At 40.4% G+C, this 21,839-nt stretch overlaps 1 protein-coding gene across 2 annotated transcripts in view; it reads left to right on the forward strand.

Annotated features, from left to right (window-relative positions):
• Positions 1-13,070: 13,070 nt before the first annotated feature.
• The window catches only part of MINDY3 (MINDY lysine 48 deubiquitinase 3), a gene marked incomplete at both ends in the record, with an annotated part of 67,361 nt that continues 58,592 nt past the window's right edge, over positions 13,071-21,839 (forward strand). For both annotated transcript variants that reach the window (XM_084254461.1, XM_084254462.1), the window contains one exon: positions 13,071-13,164. In XM_084254461.1, coding sequence (XP_084110587.1) covers positions 13,071-13,164 — 94 coding nt within the window. The remainder of the gene's footprint in view (positions 13,165-21,839) is intronic.

Genomic DNA, 21,839 nt, shown 5'->3' on the forward strand with positions numbered 1-21,839 from the left:
AAAGCATCTTCCAGTGGGGACCCACAGAAAAGGGTCAGAAACAACCAGACAAGCCCAGAAGGAAAAGAGCAAAATCAACATCAAGATAAAAGCTGCCATGGTCACCTCCCCACGGGTCTCACCCACATCTTTGTCACCCAGTCCATGACTAAAAGACAAGCACATCTAGGCTCCATGCGCCTCCTCCAGGTCTCCTTCTGGCTCCATCCTGCTTCCTTCCTTCCTCAGTCTCTTCTGCATCCTCTTCCCTTCCTGCTCAGCTCCACCCTCCCTTGGGTGGGGCAGGGAACCTGGAACCTCCCTCTTTCCTGGGGACCACCCTGTTACAGATCCAAGGAGTTGATATTCATACACCTGTTCCTCCTCACAAGATGCAATATCAGCTATGAGTCAAGCAAATTTGGATACCTCTCACTGAAGGTAACCAAGAAAACTGGGGCGACAGAATGGAATAAAATTAAAATCAGTTGTAACCCATGATACCAATTTTCCTATCCAGTTTTACTTTTCTGTCCTTCCAGTTTCTATGTTACACCCAATAGATTGTCATCCTTCTTTCAGAATATGAAGAAAACCTAGCGATTTTAATGGCAAAAATTAAACAGTTCAATTATATATTCATTTACTAAAGCCTCTGTCTAAAGGAAATTCAGTAAATGCTGTGAGGGATTCATAGACAGTCAAGGGGTTAAGACGCAACCTATGAAGCTATCCGCAGCCACTGCAGCACAAGCTCAATCCCCAGCCAGGGAGGTGACCCACATAGTGCAGCAGACCTCTCCCGACTCACCGGCTGCTCCCCTCAGCAGTCAATCTGCCTGTGTGTTCCCCATTCTGTCTCTGGTGAACCCTCTCACCATCACCCCCAACCTTTGGCCTATGCCCCAGTTCTTGTATGCATAAATAAATAAGTCTTTAAAGAAATCAAGAGTGGGAGACAAAGATCTGGAGCATTAAGGCAAAGCATGCTATAGAAATCTAAGGGGAAAAAAATTAGCTATCTAAATGATGGAGGTTAAGAGTGGAAAATTGGGCCTCCCCGGTGGCGCAGCGGTTGAGCGCTGGGTTGCTAAGCTGCCCGCGGCCTCTGCGGTTCGATCCCCGGCTGCTCCCCGGCCACCAGAGGAGGGTCCCACATGGTGCGCAGACCTCTCCTGCCGCCCGCTGCTCCCCTCAGCAGTGTACTTCGGTCCTTCTGCCTGCTCTGCTCCCCACTCTGCCTCTGGTGAATTCTCTCACCCTCCCGCCCTTCTGACTGTACCCAGTGCATGTATAAACAAACAAACAAACAAACAAATAAATAAATAAAACATGCCTCTATTTAAAAAAAAAAAAAAAAAAAGAGTGGAAAATTTGGGAAGGAGGCATCACAAGACCAAAAACTGGCTCACACAAAATCAGAAGCTGGAGGTGGGCATAGAAATGATTACACAAGTGATAGAAAAGTGAAGTATCTGGGGGCCTCCCTGGTGGCGCAGAGGGTTAAAACGCAACCTGTGAAGCTATCTGCAGCCACTGCAGCATGAGTTCGATTCCCAGCCAGGGAGGTGACCCACATGGCGCAGCAGACCTCTCCTGTCTCGCCCACTGCTCCACACAGCAGTGTATTTCAGTCAATCTGCCTGTTCTGTTCCCCACTCTGTCTCTGGTGAATCCTATTACCCCCACACCTCTGGCCTGTACCCCAGTTCTTGTATGCATAAATAAATACATCTTGAAAAAATAAATGACGTATCTGGAGGCCCAGACCAGAGGAAGGGATATGGAGATTGAGGGCCATTGTAGCAAATCACTAGTCAAATCCACCTAGTCAAACCAAATATAGAAAGAGTCTTTAGGTGCCACTTCTAGAAATAAACAGCAGTTAACAATCCCGTGAAGAGATGAGCCCCATACCCGCCAAAGAGGAGCCGACTCTATCAGTGCAATTTCTGCAGAGGCAAGATGCAGCTCTCCTGCCCCCTTGTAACTAGGCTGGCATTTCTTTTACCAACCTTCTCCCTTTGCTTTACTGTTTAAAGTAGATCAATGAGACACCTCTAATATTTTGAAGGTCTTTTGTTTGACTTTTTTTAACCTTTATATGATCACATTCTTCTTCTTATCTTTTTTAAAGATTTATTTTGTTTACACATACAAGAGCTGGGGTGTAGGCCACAGGCGTAGGCGGGTGAGGGGATTCACCAGAGACAGAGTAGGGAGCAGAACAGGCAGACTGACTGAAATACACTGCTGAGAGGAGCAGTGGGCGAGACTGTAGAGGTCTGCTGCGCCATGTGGAATAGCTCTCTGGGTGGGGATCTAACTCCTGCTTCAGTGACTGCTGATAGCTTCATAGTGCTGAGACTTAATCCCTTACGCCACCAGGGAAGCCTTCTTTTTTTAACTTTAAACCATGTTTTCCTTGACTTTACCTGTATTTAATCTTTGCCTGGGAGCCATTTCTTGATTTTTACATCACTTGTCACATGGAATGTCTAAGAACTCTTCAGACCTGCAAATCCTAGATCTTTTTATGCTTAACACTTATTTCCTGAGCAAATCTCTCTCCTCTTGCTTTTTGCTACAAACAAGAAGCAGCAGCCAGCTGGCATATTCAACACTGTGCCTGGAAATCTTTGAAGCTAGATCACCCAGTTCACAAAGGAAAATTTCTCCTTCCCACATTGCTGCAGGAGACAATGTTACTCAGGGATTTCCTCCTCTCTAGGTTCCGATGATATGCTTCTTACTGGCCTTTATGCCCTCACTGTCTAGTTTCCACTAACCCAGACATTGCTGCCATTGAAGCTTTCACTAACATCTCCATCAAAGGTCCACCTTTTACCTACTGCCTAGTCAAAGCAAGTCCCACATTTTTCTTTTTTTTTTTAATTTTATTTATTTATTTATTTTTTTTTTTAATAGAGGCATGCTTTATTTATTTGTTTGCTGGTTTGTTTGCTTGTTTTGTTCATACATGCACTGGGCACAGTCAGAAGTGCGGGAGGGAGGGTGAGAGAATTCACCAGAGCCAGAGCGGGGAGCAGAGCAGGCAGAAGGACCGAAGTACACTGCTGAGGGGAGCAGCGGGCGGCAGGAGAGGTCTGCGCGCCATGTGGGACCCTCCTCCGTTGGCCGGGGAGCAGCCGGGGATTGAACCGGCGCTGCAGAGGCCTCGCGCAGTTTCGCAACCCAGCGCTCAACCGCTGCGCCACCGGGGAGGCCCAAGTCCCACATTTTTCTTTTATAATTTTGTTAGTACTCTAACAATGTGCACCATATTCTCAGTACCAAAATCTGGTGAATTATCTATTGCTGCATAACCAATTGCTCCAAAATTTAGGGGGTTAGAAAAATAAACATGGACCTGATAACAAAGAAGTGTTAAGTATAATAATGCCTAGTAAAAATGTACCCTGGAGAGTAAGAGATCAATATTACAAAGATTCAGGAGCCTACCGAATCAGTGAAAAGTTTAGGGGACCAGTAGTTTTGGCAGTTCAGAATATCCCTCCAGGATCATGCTCAGTGAAATAAGCCAGAAAGAAAAAGAAAAATACCGGATGGTCTCACTCATAGCAGGAATCTAGAAAACTTAAATAAGGGACCAGGAAAAAGAATAACTATAAGAAAGAAAATACCAAAATCAACAAACAACTATGAACCAGAGACACTCTATGGGGGTTGGGGGTCGGGAAAGGAGAGATTGGGGTCAAAATAAGGGGGTTGTAATTGTATGGGGAATATAAAAATTAAAAAAAAAAAAACAGACTATCCCTCCAAAATAAATGACAAGTTATTTTTACATTGTATCATCTACAACTAAGTTTTTTTTTTTCTTGCACAGTGCTTAGCAGTGTACTTTATGCTTCAGAGGTTGCACATTCCATATTTGAATATAATGTTTTGTCCCATTTATCATGTGACACAGAAAGTTTGAGTGGAGGCTGACACAAGAAGATGCCTTGGGGCTTTCCCGGTGGTGCAAGGGTTTAAGTCTCAGCACTATGACGCTATTGTCAGCCACTGTGACGCGAGTTCAATCCCTGGCCAGGGAGCTAACCTAGATGGCGCAGCAGACCTCTCCTGTCTTGTCCAGTGCTCCCCTCACAGTAGATCCGCCTGTTCTGCTCCCGACCCTGTCTAGTGAATCCTTTCACCACCCCTGCCCGCCCTCCCAATGCCGCCGCTGGCCTACACCCCAGCTCTTGTATGCATACATAATGAATCTTTTAAAAAGAAAAGGAAAGAGAAAATGCCTTGCTGGAAGTTTAGGCTGCAATAAAAAAAAAAAAATCCTGCCTCTTCTTCCATATAATCTTATAGATTCAGTGGATTTCAAGATATTTGTTGGAGACAAAAATAATGGTGGGTCCCACACAAGCCCAATAGGAAAAGTTGCATCAGAGAATGAAGGCTTCTTCTTCATGCATCCCCAGCTTCAGGTCCCTCCCTTCAGTACTGCCAACTGTCCTGGAAAATTCCCAATTTGTTCTAGCACTTACTGTTTTCTCTGCCAGACATACTCTTTCATCATATATCTTGGCTCACTTTTTTTTTTCTTTGCCTCTTACCATAGTTATGAAATAACCCTATTTAAAATTCCTTTTTCCCCACTCAGCATTCTCTTTTCTCTGTTTTATTTTCCTCCAGATGATTTAATATAATGATTTAATGTAATGTAAGTACATTTAGTATGTACTTCACTTCTTTGTTTATTGTATGTGACCCACATTAGGCCGTAAAATCCATGAGGGTATGGAGATTTGTCTTTTGCTTTTAACTGCTAGATCTCCATGACACAAAGAACAGAGATGCACGAAGTAGACACTCAGAAAATAACTATGGGATCAATGAATTGTGTATGACAGACCCCAAACTTGAATTACATAATAAAGATTTTTCATCTCAGTGTGCCCAAGACACCAAAGATACCAGTCATTTATTTCTCTCTTTTCCTGTGGTAGGGAGGACATTGCCTCCTCCAAAAATATCAATATCCTCTTCTCTAGCACCTATAAATATAACCTGTGTGGATTACGTAGTGAAAGGGAACTAGGATTGCAGATGAAATGAAGATTGCTAATCATCTGATGTTAAAATGACAAGGGTGGGGCCTCCCTGCTGGTGCAAGGGGTTAAGCATCAATACTATGAAGCAATCTGACAGTACGATTCCATCCCCAGCCAGGGAGCTACCAACATGACTCAGCAGACCTCTCCTGTCTCACCAGCTGCTCCCTCAGCATTGTGTTTCAGTAGATCTGCCTGTTCTGCTCCCCACTCTGTCTCTGGGGAATCCTCTCACCTCCCCACACATCCGGCCTGTACCCCATTCTTGTATGCATAAATAAATCTTTAAAAAAATTATCTAAAAAAAAGTGAAGGAATATAGACAACTTTAGAAGGTGGAAAAGTCAAGGAAATGAACCAGCCCCACACCACGCTAATGAATGCTTTGACTTTAGACTGCTGAGGATCGTGTCAGACTTCTGACTCAGAGAACTATATTGCAGTTATTTTTATGACTGTAATATAAAAAATAATATACATCTTCCCTATTCTCTTTATATCCAATTCTCCTACTAATTGCTAGGAGCTCGGCTTTATACAATTGGTCATCGCTTTCTTTGGCTTCCTTTCAGGAGCAAGATAATCCTTCTCCAACTTCAGTTTTCATGTGGTGGCATCAGAAATCAAAATCCTACTTATCTATTGCTCTTTCCATACCTGTAACTAAGCAGACCAACAACTTCAGCCTCCAGTCCTGTTTCTGTTCTGTTTCTGCTCAACAAAGTAATGCTAGTGTTGTGTTTAAATATAGTTATGCTTTATTAACTTTTAATACCACCCTTCCTTTCTTAATAAATCACCAAATTCTCTCCATTCTATTTTCAAAATGTTTAGGAAATTTGACCTTCATTTAAATGTCCATTTCTGGACCTCCTGGTGGCGCAAGGGGTTAAACACCACAGTATGAAGCAATCTGCAGCCTCTGCAGCTAGAGTTCAGTCCCAGGCCAGGCAGAAAGCAACCCACGTGGCGCAGCAGACCTCTCCTGTCTTGCCCGCTGCTCCCCTCAGCAGTGTATTTCACTCAGTCTGCCTGTTCTGTTCCCCACTCTGTTCCTGGTGAATCCTCTCACCCCTTGCATCTCTGGCCTGTACCCCAGCTCTTGTATGCATAAATAAATAGATCTTTAAAAAAATTTTTTTTAAATGTCCACTTCTACTGGTTTAGTTCAAGCCCTAAGCATCTCTTAGAACTAAGAACTACTATTGTAAGCTGTTAGTAGGCTTTCTCATATTAAATCATTGTCCTCACTGCATACTTCCAGTTATCATAATAAAATATAAAGATGATATTGTCACTCCCTTGCTCAAAAATCCTTACTAGTTCTCATTATATTTGGAATGAAGTTCATAGTAAGTAGCAGTAAGAACTGAATATTGTGGGCATTGAGATTAAGGCCATTGGCTCTGGAATCACATCACCTGTGTTCTAGTTTAACTGCAGGTGCTGGGGAAGAAAAACCTGGGGTTGCAGCCTGTTTTATTTACTGTATGAACCAGAACAAAGTCCTTATCCTTCTAGAGCATTGTAGTACTACTTCGCAGAATTGTGAGACTTCTGCAATGTCTGTATAATGCTTAGTATGGTGCCCATGCAAGAAGTGATCAGTAAATATTAGCTGATATAATTTTTGGTTTTTAGTTATGCATAGAAGAACTGGGGGTGGGGGTAGGCCAGAGGCAGGGGTGGGATGAGAGGATTCACCAGAGATAGAGTGGGGAGCAGAACAGGCAGATCAAATGAAATACACTGCTAAGGGGAGCAGTGGCAAGACAGGAGTGGTCTGCTGTGCCATATAAGCATTATCTCCCTGGCAGGGGATTGAACTCAGGCTACAGTGGTGATAGTGCTGAGACTTAACCCGTAGGCCACCAGAGAGGCCCCATTCACTGATACATAAAGTAGCATTACATTTCTGTTTGATTTTTTTTTAAATCATGGCCAGGAATGGAACTCATCATGCGGCAGTGGCTGGTGACAGTTTGATAGTACTGACCCTTTCACCCTTGCACCATCAGGGATGCCCTACATTTCTGTATTAACTCAGGCTACCATAATAACACAAATTGGCTTAAACAGAAGTTAACTCCTTGCAGTTCTGGAAGCTGAAAGTACACGATAAAGGTGCTATCAGGGCTGGTTAGTGAACCTCTTTTCCTGGTTTATAGACTGGCATCTTCTCGCTGTGCTCCTATGGCTTTCTGTCTGCATACACATAGAGAGAGACCTTGTGTCTCTTGTTATAATTAGAACACCAGTTCTGTTGCATCAGAGTCCCATGTTTATGACCTCATTTAACTGTAATTACCTCCTTAAAGGCCTTATCTCTAAATATAGTCACACGGGGCTAGGACTTCAACTTACAGATGGTGGGGGAAACAATAGTCACAGCACCCTATTTATTTATTTATTTTTAAAGATTTATTTATTTATACAAGCACTGGGTACAGTCAGAAGCGCCGGAGGGTGAGAGAATTCACCAGAGCCAGAAGGGGAGCAGAGCAGGCAGAAGGACCGAAGTACACTGCTGAGGGGAGCAGCGGGCGGCAGGAGAGGTCTGCGCGCCATATGGGACCCTCCTCCGGTGGCCGGGCTGCGGGCAGCTTTGCAACCCAGCGCTCAACCGCTGCGCCACCAGGGAGGCCCCACAGCACCCTATTTAACCTGATATTTCTGATACATCAATGGTTAATGATTTTGAGTACCTTTTCACATGCCTGTTGACATTTTTATGTTCTCGTTGGAAAAATGTCATTTAGTTCTTTTGCCCATTCTCAGTTAATTTTTTTCTTGTTATCAAGTTTGAGTTCTTTATATATTTTGGATATAAACATCCTTTTTTAAAAAAAGATTTAAAATTTTTTTTTTGTAATTTATGCATATAAGAACTGGGGTGTAGGCCAGAGGTGCAGGAGATGAGTGAGAGGATTCACCAGAGAAAGTGGGGAGCAGAACAGGCAGATCTACTGAAATACACTATTGAGGGGACAAGCAGGTGAGACAGGAGAAGTCTGCTGTGCCATGTGTGTTGGCTCCCTGGGCGGGGATCAAACTTGTGCCACAGTGGCTAGCGATAGTGCTTTAACCCCTGTGCCACCAGAGAGGCCCTGGATATAAACATCTTATCATAGCTTGCAAAAGTTTTCAGTGGCTAGCGATAGTGCTTTAACCCCTGTGCCACCAGAGAGGCCCTGGATATAAACATCTTATCATAGCTTGCAAAAGTTTTCATCCATTCTGCCATTTTATTTTGTTGTTTCTTTTACTGTACAAAAGCTGTTGGGTTTGATGTAATTTCATTTGTTGATTTTAGCTGTTGGCATCATGTTCATAAAATAATTTTCAAGATCAATATCAAGGGGCCTCTTCCCTACATTTTCCTCTAGATGTTTTATGGTATCAGATCTTAAGTAGTGTGAGATATGAGTCCATTTTTTTTTGTTCTGCATGTATTTCTCTAGTTCTCTCAGCACAAATATCTCAGTAAGTAGTAAGTAGGCCAGAGAAATCTAATGCAGAGTACAACAGATATACATAATATTGTACTATAGTTATGTAATGTGGTACAAATGGCAAAAATAGTACCCATATTGTTACAGGGCAGGGTAAAATGTACCCCAAGATCCCCAAACCTGCCTACTGTAAATGGCACATGTAAACCTGCCACATGCTGCATTAAGATAAAACATACTCCCAAGTAAGACCCTATATGGAAAGGAACTTTAATACAATTAGTGTGCAATAAAGAGAAAAGAATAGATAAGATAGTTTTCATACAAAACACCCAATACCCCCTCCATTGTGTGTAAATACCCAGCCATGCAAGGTTGGCTGAAAGCAGGACCATTGAGTCCCAAAAGCTTGTCACAAGTCTAAGGCACCTCCCGGTGGAGACCCATAGGAAAGGGACAGAAGGGGTCAGGCGCATCTGGCATGAAAGGAACAAAATCGAAATCAAGATAAGGCTGCCCTTGTTAACTTCCCCACGGATCTTTCACCCACCCACATCTTTTTCAAGTGTCTCCTTCTATAGCCCTCTGGTCCCTGGTACAAGTCCAAGGCTTAGAAGGAAGCTCAGCTTCTTCACATGTCTCTTTGCTCCAAGTGCCTCCTCCAGGTCTTCTTTGCTTTCCTTCTTGTTTCCCAGTTTCCTCTCCTGTTCAGCTCCACCCTTGCTTGGGTGGGGCAGGGAACCTGGAAGCTCCCCTTTCCCTGGGGAACAACACCCTGTTGCAATATGATCAGATGTAAATGGATTAAAGTAACGTGTTGTAAACTTTAAGTTTACATACTATTATTTCTCAAATATATTCAATCTTTAAAATGGTGGTTAAAGAGAACTAATCACGATAGCCTCTCAGCTCAGTTTTATGAAAGTGCCCTGACTTGAATTTGAGAGAAAGTAGTTAATAAAACTTACATATGTGCAAGAAATTTCTGATTTTTACTGCTCTCTTTTAAGACTTAAGATCATTCATGTAACCTGTACACACCTTAATGATACATAGTATGTATACATAATATGCATAGGGAAAACAATATGCTAAAATATGTAACAATAAATATGCCTCAAAGTGAATGTTACAGTTTTCAAGTCATTATAAAGAAAGGTACTATTTTCCTATGCCAGATATAGATAAAATAAGCTTGAACATTTCCAATTTTTCATTTGATAATTATTTTTATATCATTACTTTTATACATTATAATTACTGAGTAAGAAAATTTAACTATTAATTTGCACTTATGTTGTATCTTAATTAAGCAAGCTCACAATTCAAATCTTATGAATAATGAATAATTAAATATATAAATAATTTAACATTAATTAAATATTCCTTATTTAAAATGTGTGCTGATAATTAAAAAAAAAATCTTTGCAAATAAGGATAGTGAACATAATGTAAAACTTCCTAGAGACTATGCTCCTGGTTTGGCAGTCAAATAACAAGTCATTTTCACAGGCTCCATCTTGTATGCAAAATTCTACTGCCTGAAATTAAGTGAGTCTTCTCAGGGAAAAAAAAAAAAAAAAAAAAAAAAGTAAGAATGGGTGTCCAGCCTTTGTATCCCTGCAGAGTTTTCTGAATGGGAGTGACTGGACCCTGCATAGCCATCTAGCATCAGCGTATCTTTGGATGAAAACAATTTAGAGCTAGAAACCCTTTCTATCAAAAATAGTTAACATTCTTGGTGTTGGTGACTCACTGTTTCTGGCTATATAAACTTTATTCAAACTTATGCTTATTTAGAGCAATTCTCACAAAGTAAAATCTGTTGGGCTACTTTCTAGATCCTCACTTTGATTATATAATAAACTCTTTGTCTAACGATTTTTGAGACTTTAATATTTTTCAGTTAAAAGAATATGACCTAATGATGTTAAGGACATATATATCAACATCTAACTAAGATGTTTCTGGTTCTCTACAGCTGGAAACTATGAGAAATCACAGATCATGACATGTTCTATTTTAAAATACATTTGAAAGTATAACTTCTCCACATCTATAATCAAATCTATAGTTAATCAAATCTATAATATAGTTAATCAAATCTATAATATCTGTATATTAATGGAAAGAAAACAAATATGAAATAGCATTATATATACTAATGGAAAGGAAACAAATGTGTTAAACAGCTGTAAATTTAGATATTTGTACTTACAGTCTCTAAAAACAGAACTATGTGTTTCAGGAAATGAAAAAAATATGTAAATTGTATATCACCATGCAAGTATTAAATAATTAGGTGCATCAATATTACTTCCCCTGATCCCTCACTAGCTGAAAGATTGTGAATTCTTAAATTCCAGTAAAGGCAAGTTTCCATTTTTTAGTTCTTACTGCAATCCAGCAATGTTCAAGGCTGTATACTGGGTTCAATGAATAAGACAGTTCTTTGGCCTTCAGCTCCCTTTAATTTATATCCCAGAAGGAAAGTAAAATACAAGAATTACAGTAATTGTCATAAATAAATACAAGTAAGTTACTATGAAATTTCAGAAGCTAAAATCATTACTTCAGATTGTAGTGAGCAAAGAAAGTTTTATTACAAAGTGGTATTTATACTAGGTCTTAAAGAATGGCTAAGATTTGGTTTGCAAGAATAAGGTAAAAAATATTCCAAAGGGAATAAAAACCAGGAGGAAGGCTGTGAATGTATGCTTTAGGTACTCTGAACAATTTAACTACAACAAAGGTTGCTGATATGGGGGGGAAAAAGAGTACAAATTAGTGAAACCCTCTAATTACAACCTGTTGAGAACTCAGAGGTTGTTTGTCTTGAATTCAAGGGTTAGTCAAATAAGTTCTCTTTTAAAGCAATGCAAATGTAAGTTTTCACACAAACTAAATTTGACTAAATTCTAGTTCTTGAGTAAAAACCTCAACTTTAGCCCAGGTGTTTCCCACACAGCTTATAGGCTTAAAAATTGGAGCTGAGTGTGCTACCACTACGAACAGGTTGCTTTGATTTTGTTTTCCTATAAATAGCTTTCTAATTCTGCACTACATCTGGTAGAGACATAGCTAAAGCAACCCCGGTTTACATATTTAGTACTTGGTTCCACTTCCTGCAATTTACAAAGGCATAGAGACTGACAGCCTTTTACAGATACATGTATTTCTTCACTGGGGTTCAATTATCAACTTGTAGTTTTCTTGTAGATAGATTGTAGCCTTTTACCCAGGCAGAGGAAGAACAAGCTGTACTTTAGGAATGGTGAGGTCAGGAGAAACTTAATTACTCATGCATGGGGTCCCGGACCTGGGTAGTCCTGTGAGGTCTGAGCACAGGTTTAAAGACCAAGGGTTCCTTTTATTTTTATTTTTTAAAAAAGATTTATTTATTTTTGCATATGAGAGCTGGGGTACAGGCCAGCAGTGTTGTGGAGGGAGGGGGGAGTAAGAGGCTTCACCAGAGACAGAGTGGGGAACAGTACAGGCAGATTGACCAACGTACACTGCTGAGCAGAGCAGCAGGCGAGATAGGAGAGGTCTGCTGCGCAATGTGGGTTACTCCCTGGCTGGCCAGGTAATCGAACTCATGCTGCAGAGGCTGCAGAAGCTTCATAGGTTGCGTCTTAACCCCTTGCGCCCCCAGGGAGGCCCCAAGGATTCCTTTTGTAAGCAACTGTTTCCCTACCTGTGACATTGATAGCATCATTTGTCAGCAGGCACAACCACTTGTGGCAAAGTCCCCAGACCAGGTGAGGGGAACAAGGCAAGGGGGTGGGGGGCAAGATGCAGGCATTTGGGGATGACTTTGGAGCAATAGCCCAGATGGTTGGCTGCTGGACCTAGTACATAAGAGTGCTGAGGCCCTGGCCATGAATCTTAAAAGGGAAAGCTGTAAGTAAGTAAACTTGTTAATTATGCCTGCATTGGGATGTTCACCGCACCTGGGCTGAAAGTTCTGCAGGACTCTTTATTATATTCATTTGCTCAACAATATATTTTCTCATCAGTTTAACCTAATCAATATTACAAATTTTAAGACATAGGCGACGTTTTAAGACCGAAGGCACTAGCGTCGGAGCCTCCAGTCAGGCACAGAGCAGTGCGTTGAGGCTGGATTTCCAGGAGGAAAGAAACACAGCAACGCCCAACACAGTTATGTGGCCTCCCCACACAGACACCCTCCCCCAATTCCAGAACCCCAGCAACACCCCAGACAAGCCAGCGGCCTCCCCAGCCTTGGGCGTCTCTTTCCGCCCCCCTCTCCTTCCGCTTCCGGGGAGGCCATTTCTGGGCCCGCCCAGCGCGGGGGCGGGAGCCTCGGAGGAGCCGGAAGTGGCCCTGGCACTTCCGCTCGGGGAGCGCTCGGCCGCCTCTCTGACCCGGCTTGACAGGCGCGGTCCCTGCAAGTACTTCTCGCTCCTTCGCCCTCCCGGGGCCGGCCTCCCGCTCGCTTGCCGCCGCTGTTCCGCAGTCTGCGTCTCGGAAGCCGCCCCTTCCCCATGTGCCGGGGCAGCAGTTCTGAAAGCGAAGACCCACTCGCCGGTATCCCATCATGTCCGAACTGACTAAAGAGCTGATGGAGCTGGTGTGGGGCACCCAGAGCAGCCCGGGGCTGTCGGACACCATCTTCTGTCGCTGGACGCAAGGTACCGGGGCTGGGCGCTCTCTTGCCCCAGTCGCGTCCTTTGCCCCCCGAAAGTTCTGGCCGTGCCGCCGCCCGCTCCAGCCCCTCGCGTGCGCCTCACTCTGTCCCGGCTGCGGTGCCCGGGGCTGAAACTAGACTTTGGGGGAACGCCCTAGCTGCCCTGGTGGGGGGGAGAGGAGCAGGGGGCGAGGGCTGTCCGCTCTGGACTCCTCAGTGCCCCTGCCCCCCTCAGTGCCCCTGCCCCTTTCGGGGTGCCCCTCGAGTCGAGGGAAGGGGTGGGTGGTGGGGGGCGGCAGTAGTTGACAGTGAAGGGGTGCCCCGCTGCGCTCCGGCTCAGTTTCTCCAGAGGGCTGGGGTCACCTGTGTCTTTGACCCTTAACAAGCTTCACGTTTTTGGGTGTTTGGTCTCATTTTGAGAGCGAGAAAGTCCACGGGGAAATCAAGGTGGCTAATGGCAGAAAGCAGTTGTGTTTGTTTTTGAATTATGTGGCTAGGCGTGGTGCTCGGGGATATAAATATATGTAGCAGATGCTTGTTGTTACAAAGTGTTTTTTTTCTTTTTTTTTTTTTAAGATTTATTTATTTGTGCATACAAGAGCTGGGGGACAGGCCAGAGGTGTAGGGGGTGAGGGGATTCACCAGAGACAGAGTGGGGAGCAGAACAAGCAGATTGGCTGAAATGCACTGCTGAGGGGAGCAGCGGGCGAGGCAGGAGAGGTCCACAAAGTGTTTTCTTGACCCAAAGTATGCCCGGTTTTAATGTGGTTTAGTGTCTATTACAGTTAAAAGGAACACTGATCACAGCATTTCCTGTCGCCCTCTCTTGTTACCCAGACGGGACTTGAAGTTATATAAGAAGTTTTGTTATGAATAATACAAAACCAAAACAAACCATTTATTGAATTTCTGCGGTTAGCTAGGTTGTGTTGTGTTTGTTTTTGAGTTATGTGGCCACGAGTGGTGCTGGGTGTATAAATCCATGTAGCAAATGCTTGTAATTATCGCAGTTCTTAAGTTTTGATATTAAAATGCAACAGACACATGAAGGTAACCTAAGAATGACTGTGATGAAGTTAAGTGAGGTTAATAGCATTGTGTTTGGAATTTGAAGAATCGGTAGTGTACATATGTAAAACATAGGCAATAAGTAATAGCTTATGTTACTACTTGGTTCTTATTACTATTGTTAAAACAATTAGAGAATAGCCTAGTCTCAAAGGATTTCAGAGTAAATCTATTACTGAAATAGTGTTGTAATGTGTATTTTTGTAACAAAAATTTAGGATTTAAGTGTTCCTTATTGCCAAATACTTTTTTAGAAGACCGGTAAAATTAGAATCGTGATGTATTGCAGTTAGTAAGGTTATTTAGTTCATCACTCTTGATTTGATGAATAGAAAAATGAGTCGTGAATGATCTGCCTGAAGATGCACAATTTGATAGAACTGCAAGTGGTTTCCAAGTCTCCCAACTGCTAATACAGCTCTGTTTTCACTGTTTTCCTTTGTGTTTCTGAACTCTATTGGTAATGAGTTTGGCTTTTTTTTTTTTTACACAATTATGTCAGTTAACTAATTTGTGAAATTTTGGACACCTGTGCTTGCCGATTTTATTTTACAACTTCCCTCTTTGCCTTATTTATCCTAAGAGTGAATAGTCTTAAAATACCCAAAGAAAAATTTACTTCCCAATTAGACAACATTAAATAAGCTTTTACAATGTAGAATAAAGTACTATTTCATCCTTATTTCTGTTAATATTGTGATGAAAATTCAAGAAAAATCCCGAGGCAGTGGTTTTAGTGACAATTAAGAGCAGGTTTTGAAATATAGTTGGGTGTAGGTTCAAGTTATTTAGCTTAATTAAGCTTCATTTTCTTTCTCCGTAAATGCAGATAAAGGTAACGTTAATCTTATAGGACTGTTGTGAGGAATAAATGCATGTAAATATATTCAGGCATTTGGCACATTATGTGACATATTGTAAACACTCTGAAAAAAATGGTAGCATAATTTAAAGTGTTTAATTTCAGATTAAACCAAAGATCATTCTCTGACTATGCCCTGACAATTGCAAGAAATTGTTTATTTGATGGATGATCACTATTTAAAATAGGATTTTACAATGGCATATTGGTATGATCTGCCACCTTTTTCTCACTCAGAGATTTATGAAGACAAAATTTGTTCTATCAATACCACCTTATTTTTTTTTTATTTTTTAAAAGATTTATTTATTTATACAAGCATTGGGTACAGTCAGAAGCATGGAAGGGTGAGAGAATCCACCAGAGCCAGAGGGGAGAGCAGAGCAGGCAGACTGATGAAGTACACTGCTGAGGGGAGCAGCGGGCCACAGGAGAGGTCTGCTGCCATGTGGGACCTTCGCCAGGTGGCCAGGGATCCAACCAGCCCTGAAACCCAGCGCTCAACTGCTGCACCATGGGGGAGGCCCTCAATACCACTTTAAAGGATTTTTTTTTCTATTCTGAAAGTGCATGCTTTTTTAAGGTGACCAAATCTGTATTTTAATTTATCTCTGAATCAGAGGGGTATTGCTATTGGTTTTGCTGTGTTAACTTTTATTCACTTACACATTCTTAGAGGCAGAAACCATTGTTAAAGATTGCTATGCAGTCATTTGGGATTATGGGAATAGGCACAAGACACTGCTGTGCTGCATTTGCCTTACTGCATTAGTAATGTGACATCAACTTGGCTTTATTTCATAGCCTCTAACTGTGCTTTCAATTGACCACTATAATCTTAGTTTTTTGAAAGCAAGTTTTAAGAGTAAGATGTTTGGGGTACATATTTATAAAATTATATCTAAGGAAATTCCACTTATGAAACTATATTGATCATGTTAAATTATTTTAATGTGTTAAAATAACAAGTGGCAGGAATTGCTGCAGAACATGGCTTGTTGTATTTTTTTCTCTTTTAGTTGGTTTGGCAGTTTTAGATAATGTAAAACAATAATCTATTGGAATGAATCATACTTTTTAAAATTGAATGGGCATTATAGATAATTCTCTTCTACTAATTCTTTAAATGGAGGGTTTTGTTTGCCAATTTTAAAAGCAGTAAATCATGTAAAGATTTGAAGTTTTTTTTTTAAACTTGGAAATTTGCTGTCTTTTTCTGCCTCCTTCCCTCCTGCTCAATTTCCTATGATACATTTTAAATAAAAGCAGATATTTTCTACTTTCTTAGTTCATAATCATTGTCTATTCTTCCTTTACTTCTTTCCATAAATGTGACAGTGTTCACGGCCTCTGCAGCATAGACTTGGAGAAGACCAACAGTAATAACATAGCATAAATTTATACAATAGTTTAGAAGGGAAGGAAATAGGGATGAGGTGGCCTGGATAGGTTTCACTGTAAGATGAGATTTGGGCAAATACTTGTAGTTACTGTGTTAATCATGCTGCTGTCTAAAAGTGTTCTGGGCAGAGGGTATAGTCTTTAAACAGCATTTAATGCGAATTATACCTGAATTTTTGTTCAAGGGAAAGGAACAAGATTAGTTTGACTGGAGAGGGCATAGGGAAGAGGAACGTAATAAAAGATGATGTAAGAAATAATGTGTCACAAATCATAAGGCTTCATAGACCATTGTAAGGACTTCTGCTTGTTCTGAATGAAATGAGAGGTCATTGGAAGGTTTGAAATAAAGAAGGGACATGATATGACAAGTTTTAAACGCTTGATCTGAGTGCTATGTTTGAGGATAGTGAGGTGAGAGACATTACGATCAAATAAGACCGTAATTTAGATGAAAGCGAGATGTTGTCTTGAACCAGGATAGTTGCAGTAGATTGTAGGAAATGTCAGAGTGACCACATCTCAGTAGAACCAAAGTGAAAGTCATCTAAATCTAATAGGAGTAAATAGAATTTTGTTGTAAGTGAGAACATTTTTTACTTAACCACAGGTTTTTCTTTTCAGTATTGATGTGTAGCTCATTGTTTGGCTAACATTCTGAAAAGAATCCAGTGTCTCAATACTCATCTCCACTGTTGCTGCTAAAGCCCTAAATAATATTGGTGTGACTATGCTCCAAAAGTTCACTTACAAAAAACAGGCCCTAATGTAGATTATAAACTATCAAAAACCATTTTCCCCTTTTTCCAAGCTTTTAGTTACTGTTTCACCTAAAGATTAGCTAGAAAGGCATAGATCCCATTTTGCTGTTTATAGCACTTTCCTGTGTTGGGGGTGTGGGTAATAAGCTATAGTTGACTGAAATTAGAGTTTTGAACTTTGGTATAGGACAATTTTTGTTACTGTAATTTGAAAGAAAGACATTTAGCAGGTGATTTAGGAAAAGAGAGCAATCAATTAAAATGTAAGTGTACAGCGTATTTACGAATTAATGCATTTGAATTAAATTTAGTTTGAAAGTACGTTTGGATGTTTAATGTGAGTCATTATTTTACCAAAGTAATAAAATGACATACCAGTATCATAACTTTTTCTTCCAAAGTGAAGATAAGTTAATACTGTGAGTTATATCATTTCACGGAATTTTGTTGCTCTTGAAAGCCTTTTCTCTTAAGCATAAATTTTCCTTTCGCCTACCTACCTTATTTAATCATAATGTTTCTAGTTTCTTAAAATTTACAATTTGTTAGCCTGAGTAGCAAAGTTAATTTCTTGGTACTTTGAATATATAATGTGTTGTTATTCAGGATATGTTTTCTGTCTTACATTTATATTATGCTTTACAGTTTTTGAAAATCTTGTGTAATCCTTGCAGCACCTCAGAGAGAAAGCAAAGGATAAATGTAGTTATCCTCATGTTTGTAAGTGAGGAAACCAAGGCCCAATTCAGATTGTTGGCTTAACCAGTATCATCTATTTATAATGTCAGACCAAGTCTTTCTGAGGCCTTTTGTTTATGTGGAAGGCTAGAATTATAGAGGCAATAGTTGTCAAACTGGTTTGAGTAATATATGTATATATGGTAAGTTCTATGAAGATAAAAGACTGGAGAATTGTAAGGCCATCCATGGCTTAGGTTTTAAATTAACTATCTAAGACAGACAGATTTCTTTGTCTATAGTACTGTGAAACCTAATAGAAACCATTTTTAGGATCAAATACTTTAGGTGACTGATTTCAGATCTAATCAGAAAAAATATTTTGTGTTAAGCCAGTTCCTTTTAAAACTAGAAGATAATTTGACTGTGAGAACACTTGATAAGAAAAATAACTATACCCCCCAAAATTTAAACTCCAGTGAAATCTTATTATAAAGGAAGTCTATTTGGCATAGTCCTGTTTTAGAATAGAGCATTCTATTTAGCTAACCTTATTTCCTTTAAAACTAATAGCCTTTTTTCTGTTATCAGCAATATTGTCAAACATGTATACTATAACTGAACAGAAATTGGTGTAAAGCAAAGAATACTACCTATAATTATCTGATGTTTTATTATCTAAAGTACTCTATGTGAAGCAGCACACTAAACTTTAAGTCCTATTATGGATCTTGAAAATTACGTTATATTTTAAGGAAGGCAAGAATCCATTAGTAATTACACTTATTACATACCCATAAAGTGTCACAGAGCTTAGTTTTGCCTCTTATTCCCGGTAGGAGATACACTAGATAAGGGGAGACCTTGAACTTCAACTCTTATACTTAGGTGGGAACTCAGATTTGGGTATCTTAACATGATAACTGGCACCCTTAGTTTTCATTTGTTCTTATCAAATATATCCCATTCATCTGACCTATTTCTAATCCTCCGTTTATCGTATCATTTATTTTACTTCAAATTTCTGTGAATTGCTGAAGAAAATTGTGGCCAGCATCAATATGTGTAGTAATGAAACCTTAACTGAGCTCTCATTGTTTCTCTTACTTCCTTATCCTTGTCAATTTGTTTTTCAGAATTTACAATCTCCACAGCTCTTTAACCTGCTTAATGCCCTCACTCTGAATAAGTGGCATCTCTTTATTTTCTCTTTGCCTATGTATTAAATAGAAGCCTGCTAAGATTTACTTTACTTATTTGAGACAGTGGCTTTCATGAAAGCCACTTTTTTTTTCCCCTCCAGACATCAGGGCCAGTTACACTTTTAAAAATTAAGGACTTCAATGTGAAAAATTTAAAAATTAGTGATATCCATGGTATTTTACATTTTCACAATTTTATTGTCTAGCTCATTGGGAGATCTCTGGGTTTGTAGTCTGTTGTACTGTGTTTGGTTAAAGTATATGCAGGAAAGTAATGTAATTGGTAAGGTAGAAATATTGAAAGTGGGAGCCTTTTCAGATAATTGTGGACATTCTTTGATACCACACCAAAACTCAACATGTGTTAGTTTTTTAGATGTTAATTGTAGTTTGTATTCTTAACCTACATCAGTGAACTTTTTGTGCTTGCTAAATTGAAATTAATTGCTTTGTCTTATACTTTAAATGGGACTTTAAAAAAAAAGATTTATGTACACAAGAACTGGGGTACAGGCCAGAGGTGTGGGGGGTGAGAGGATTCACCAGAGACAGAGTGGGGAACAGAACAGGCAGACTGACTGAAATACACTGCTGAGGGGAGCAGTGGACGAGTCAGGAGAGGTTTGCTGCACCATGTGGGTGGCTCCCTGGCCGAGGATCAAACCCATGCTGCAGTGGCTGCGGATAGCCTAGTAGGTTGCGTAGCAACCCCTTGCGCCACCAGGGAGGCCCCCTAAATGGGACTTTCACCCTTGAATTAATTATGATAGCATGCATCAGCCTTTGGGGAGTTTATTAGACTACTGGTTTATGCAGATCTTCCAAATGTTAACACGTTTCATTGTACAGTATCAGAAGTCACCTTTATTATTATCACTACTGATCTCATCAGAAAAATCTAAGTCTTGAGGAGTTGTCAAGCTAACAGTAGCTGCCACAGTTTTCCAGAATTTTAATTGTTGCTTGAAAGGATGAAATTTTATCACTGGCAAAAATACTGTCAGTTATTTTCCTTGAAAGATCAGGCTCACTTTTTTTTTTCAGAGAAAATGTCTGCCAAATACTCAAGTATTATATAATCATAATTTGTCAGTAGCTTTTCAGAGTAAAAACAGTGTTCCACAAAAAAAGTTCTTACAATTCAGAAAATTACACATGTGTTTTTCCTTGAAATAGCTATCAACCGTTGTACTGTGGTATGAGGCTGACGTGCCTTATGGGTAGTTTCCATTTTGTCGCATTGTAAAATTTTATTTATTTTTTAAGATTTATTTATGCATACAAGAGCTGGGGTGTAGGCAGAGGTGCAGAGGTTGGGGTGGGGGTAAGAGGATTCACCAGAGATAGAGTGGGGAGCAGAACAGGCAGATCCACTGAAATACACTGCTGAGGGGAGCAGCAGGCGAGACAGGAGAGGTCTGCTGCACCATGTGGGTAGCTCCCTGGTTGGGGATTGAACCATGCCATGCTGCATTGGCAGTGGATAGCTTCATAGTGCTGCGACTTAACCCACCCCTTGCACCAGGGAGGCCCTTGTCACAATTTTTTAAAAGGACATGTATCTAAGGTAAAGCTTTAATAAAATTAGTGGTGTTATGGCATCAATAAGGGCTTTGCTTAAATTGGCTTTTTCTGTGTTTTGAGAGAATATGGTGGAATCTACTAGCATGAAGACCGCTAGTACGACTTGGCATTATTGCCTTGACATATGCTAATGTACTGTCAGTTTAACCAACTCTGCTTTTATTCTACCACTGTGAATATCAACACAGTGAGAAGGCAGATAATGTCTTAGTGCTATTAAAATTTTTATTTTAATATGTATTGGGGCCATGAAAAGGATCTCCAGGACTACCAGGGCTCTTTACACCACATTTTGAGGCTCTCACTTTATGCACTATATCACCATCATCACTACACCCGCTTTCTCAGCTCTTTCAGGAGTTGGAGTATTTTAACTTCTTTCCCACACTAATCACTTTTCCTTTTTAAACTCTTGCCCTTCAGTCTGTAAAAGTAATGATTCTTTATCCAACTGCCTTTCCATTAATAAGGGTAGCAAATGGTTGGTTTGTTTAGCAAATGGTTTACATTTACTATCTCTCCTATTCTGAATCAAACCTCAATCCTTTATATTTGGCTGCTCTTCTCAAAGTTCTAAGTATCATTTATTTTTGTTTTTATTATTCACAATGACACCAACAACATTTGTAACACATGGCTACTCTCTGATTCCTGACTTCCTTTCTAATAGCTCAGTGTGTTTTTCTCTTCTAATCTTTGTCAGTCTCCTTTGCTGACTCAGCCTGTGGTCTCAGTTCCCAACTTCATTATCTTTGTCCTACATGTTTTCATTCACTTTAACTGCCATGTTTATGATGATCCAAATTGCAGTCTCCAGTCCTAACCCCTTCCCTCAACTCCAGACCCATATCTCTCTGCTTCTGGATAGTGCTAAATGGTTGCCTCACATTTTTAAAACTGAACTTAGCATCTTAGAAACAAATCCTCCTCCCACTCCCCCACATTTCAGAAAGCATTTATTGAGCATTCATTACATGTAACATGCTTGGACGACAGTAGTCAATAGAACAGGCAAGCGACCACTAGGACAAAGCAAGCTGTAAACTAGCAAAAAATAATAACAGATTTTAAGTACTGTTTGTGCCAAAGGGATGCTAGGGAATATTTACTCTTAGAGAAGTGT

The sequence above is a fragment of the Talpa europaea genome, assembly GCF_964194135.1.
Source record: "Talpa europaea genome assembly, chromosome: 14".
Taxonomy (NCBI): Eukaryota; Metazoa; Chordata; class Mammalia; order Eulipotyphla; family Talpidae; genus Talpa; species Talpa europaea.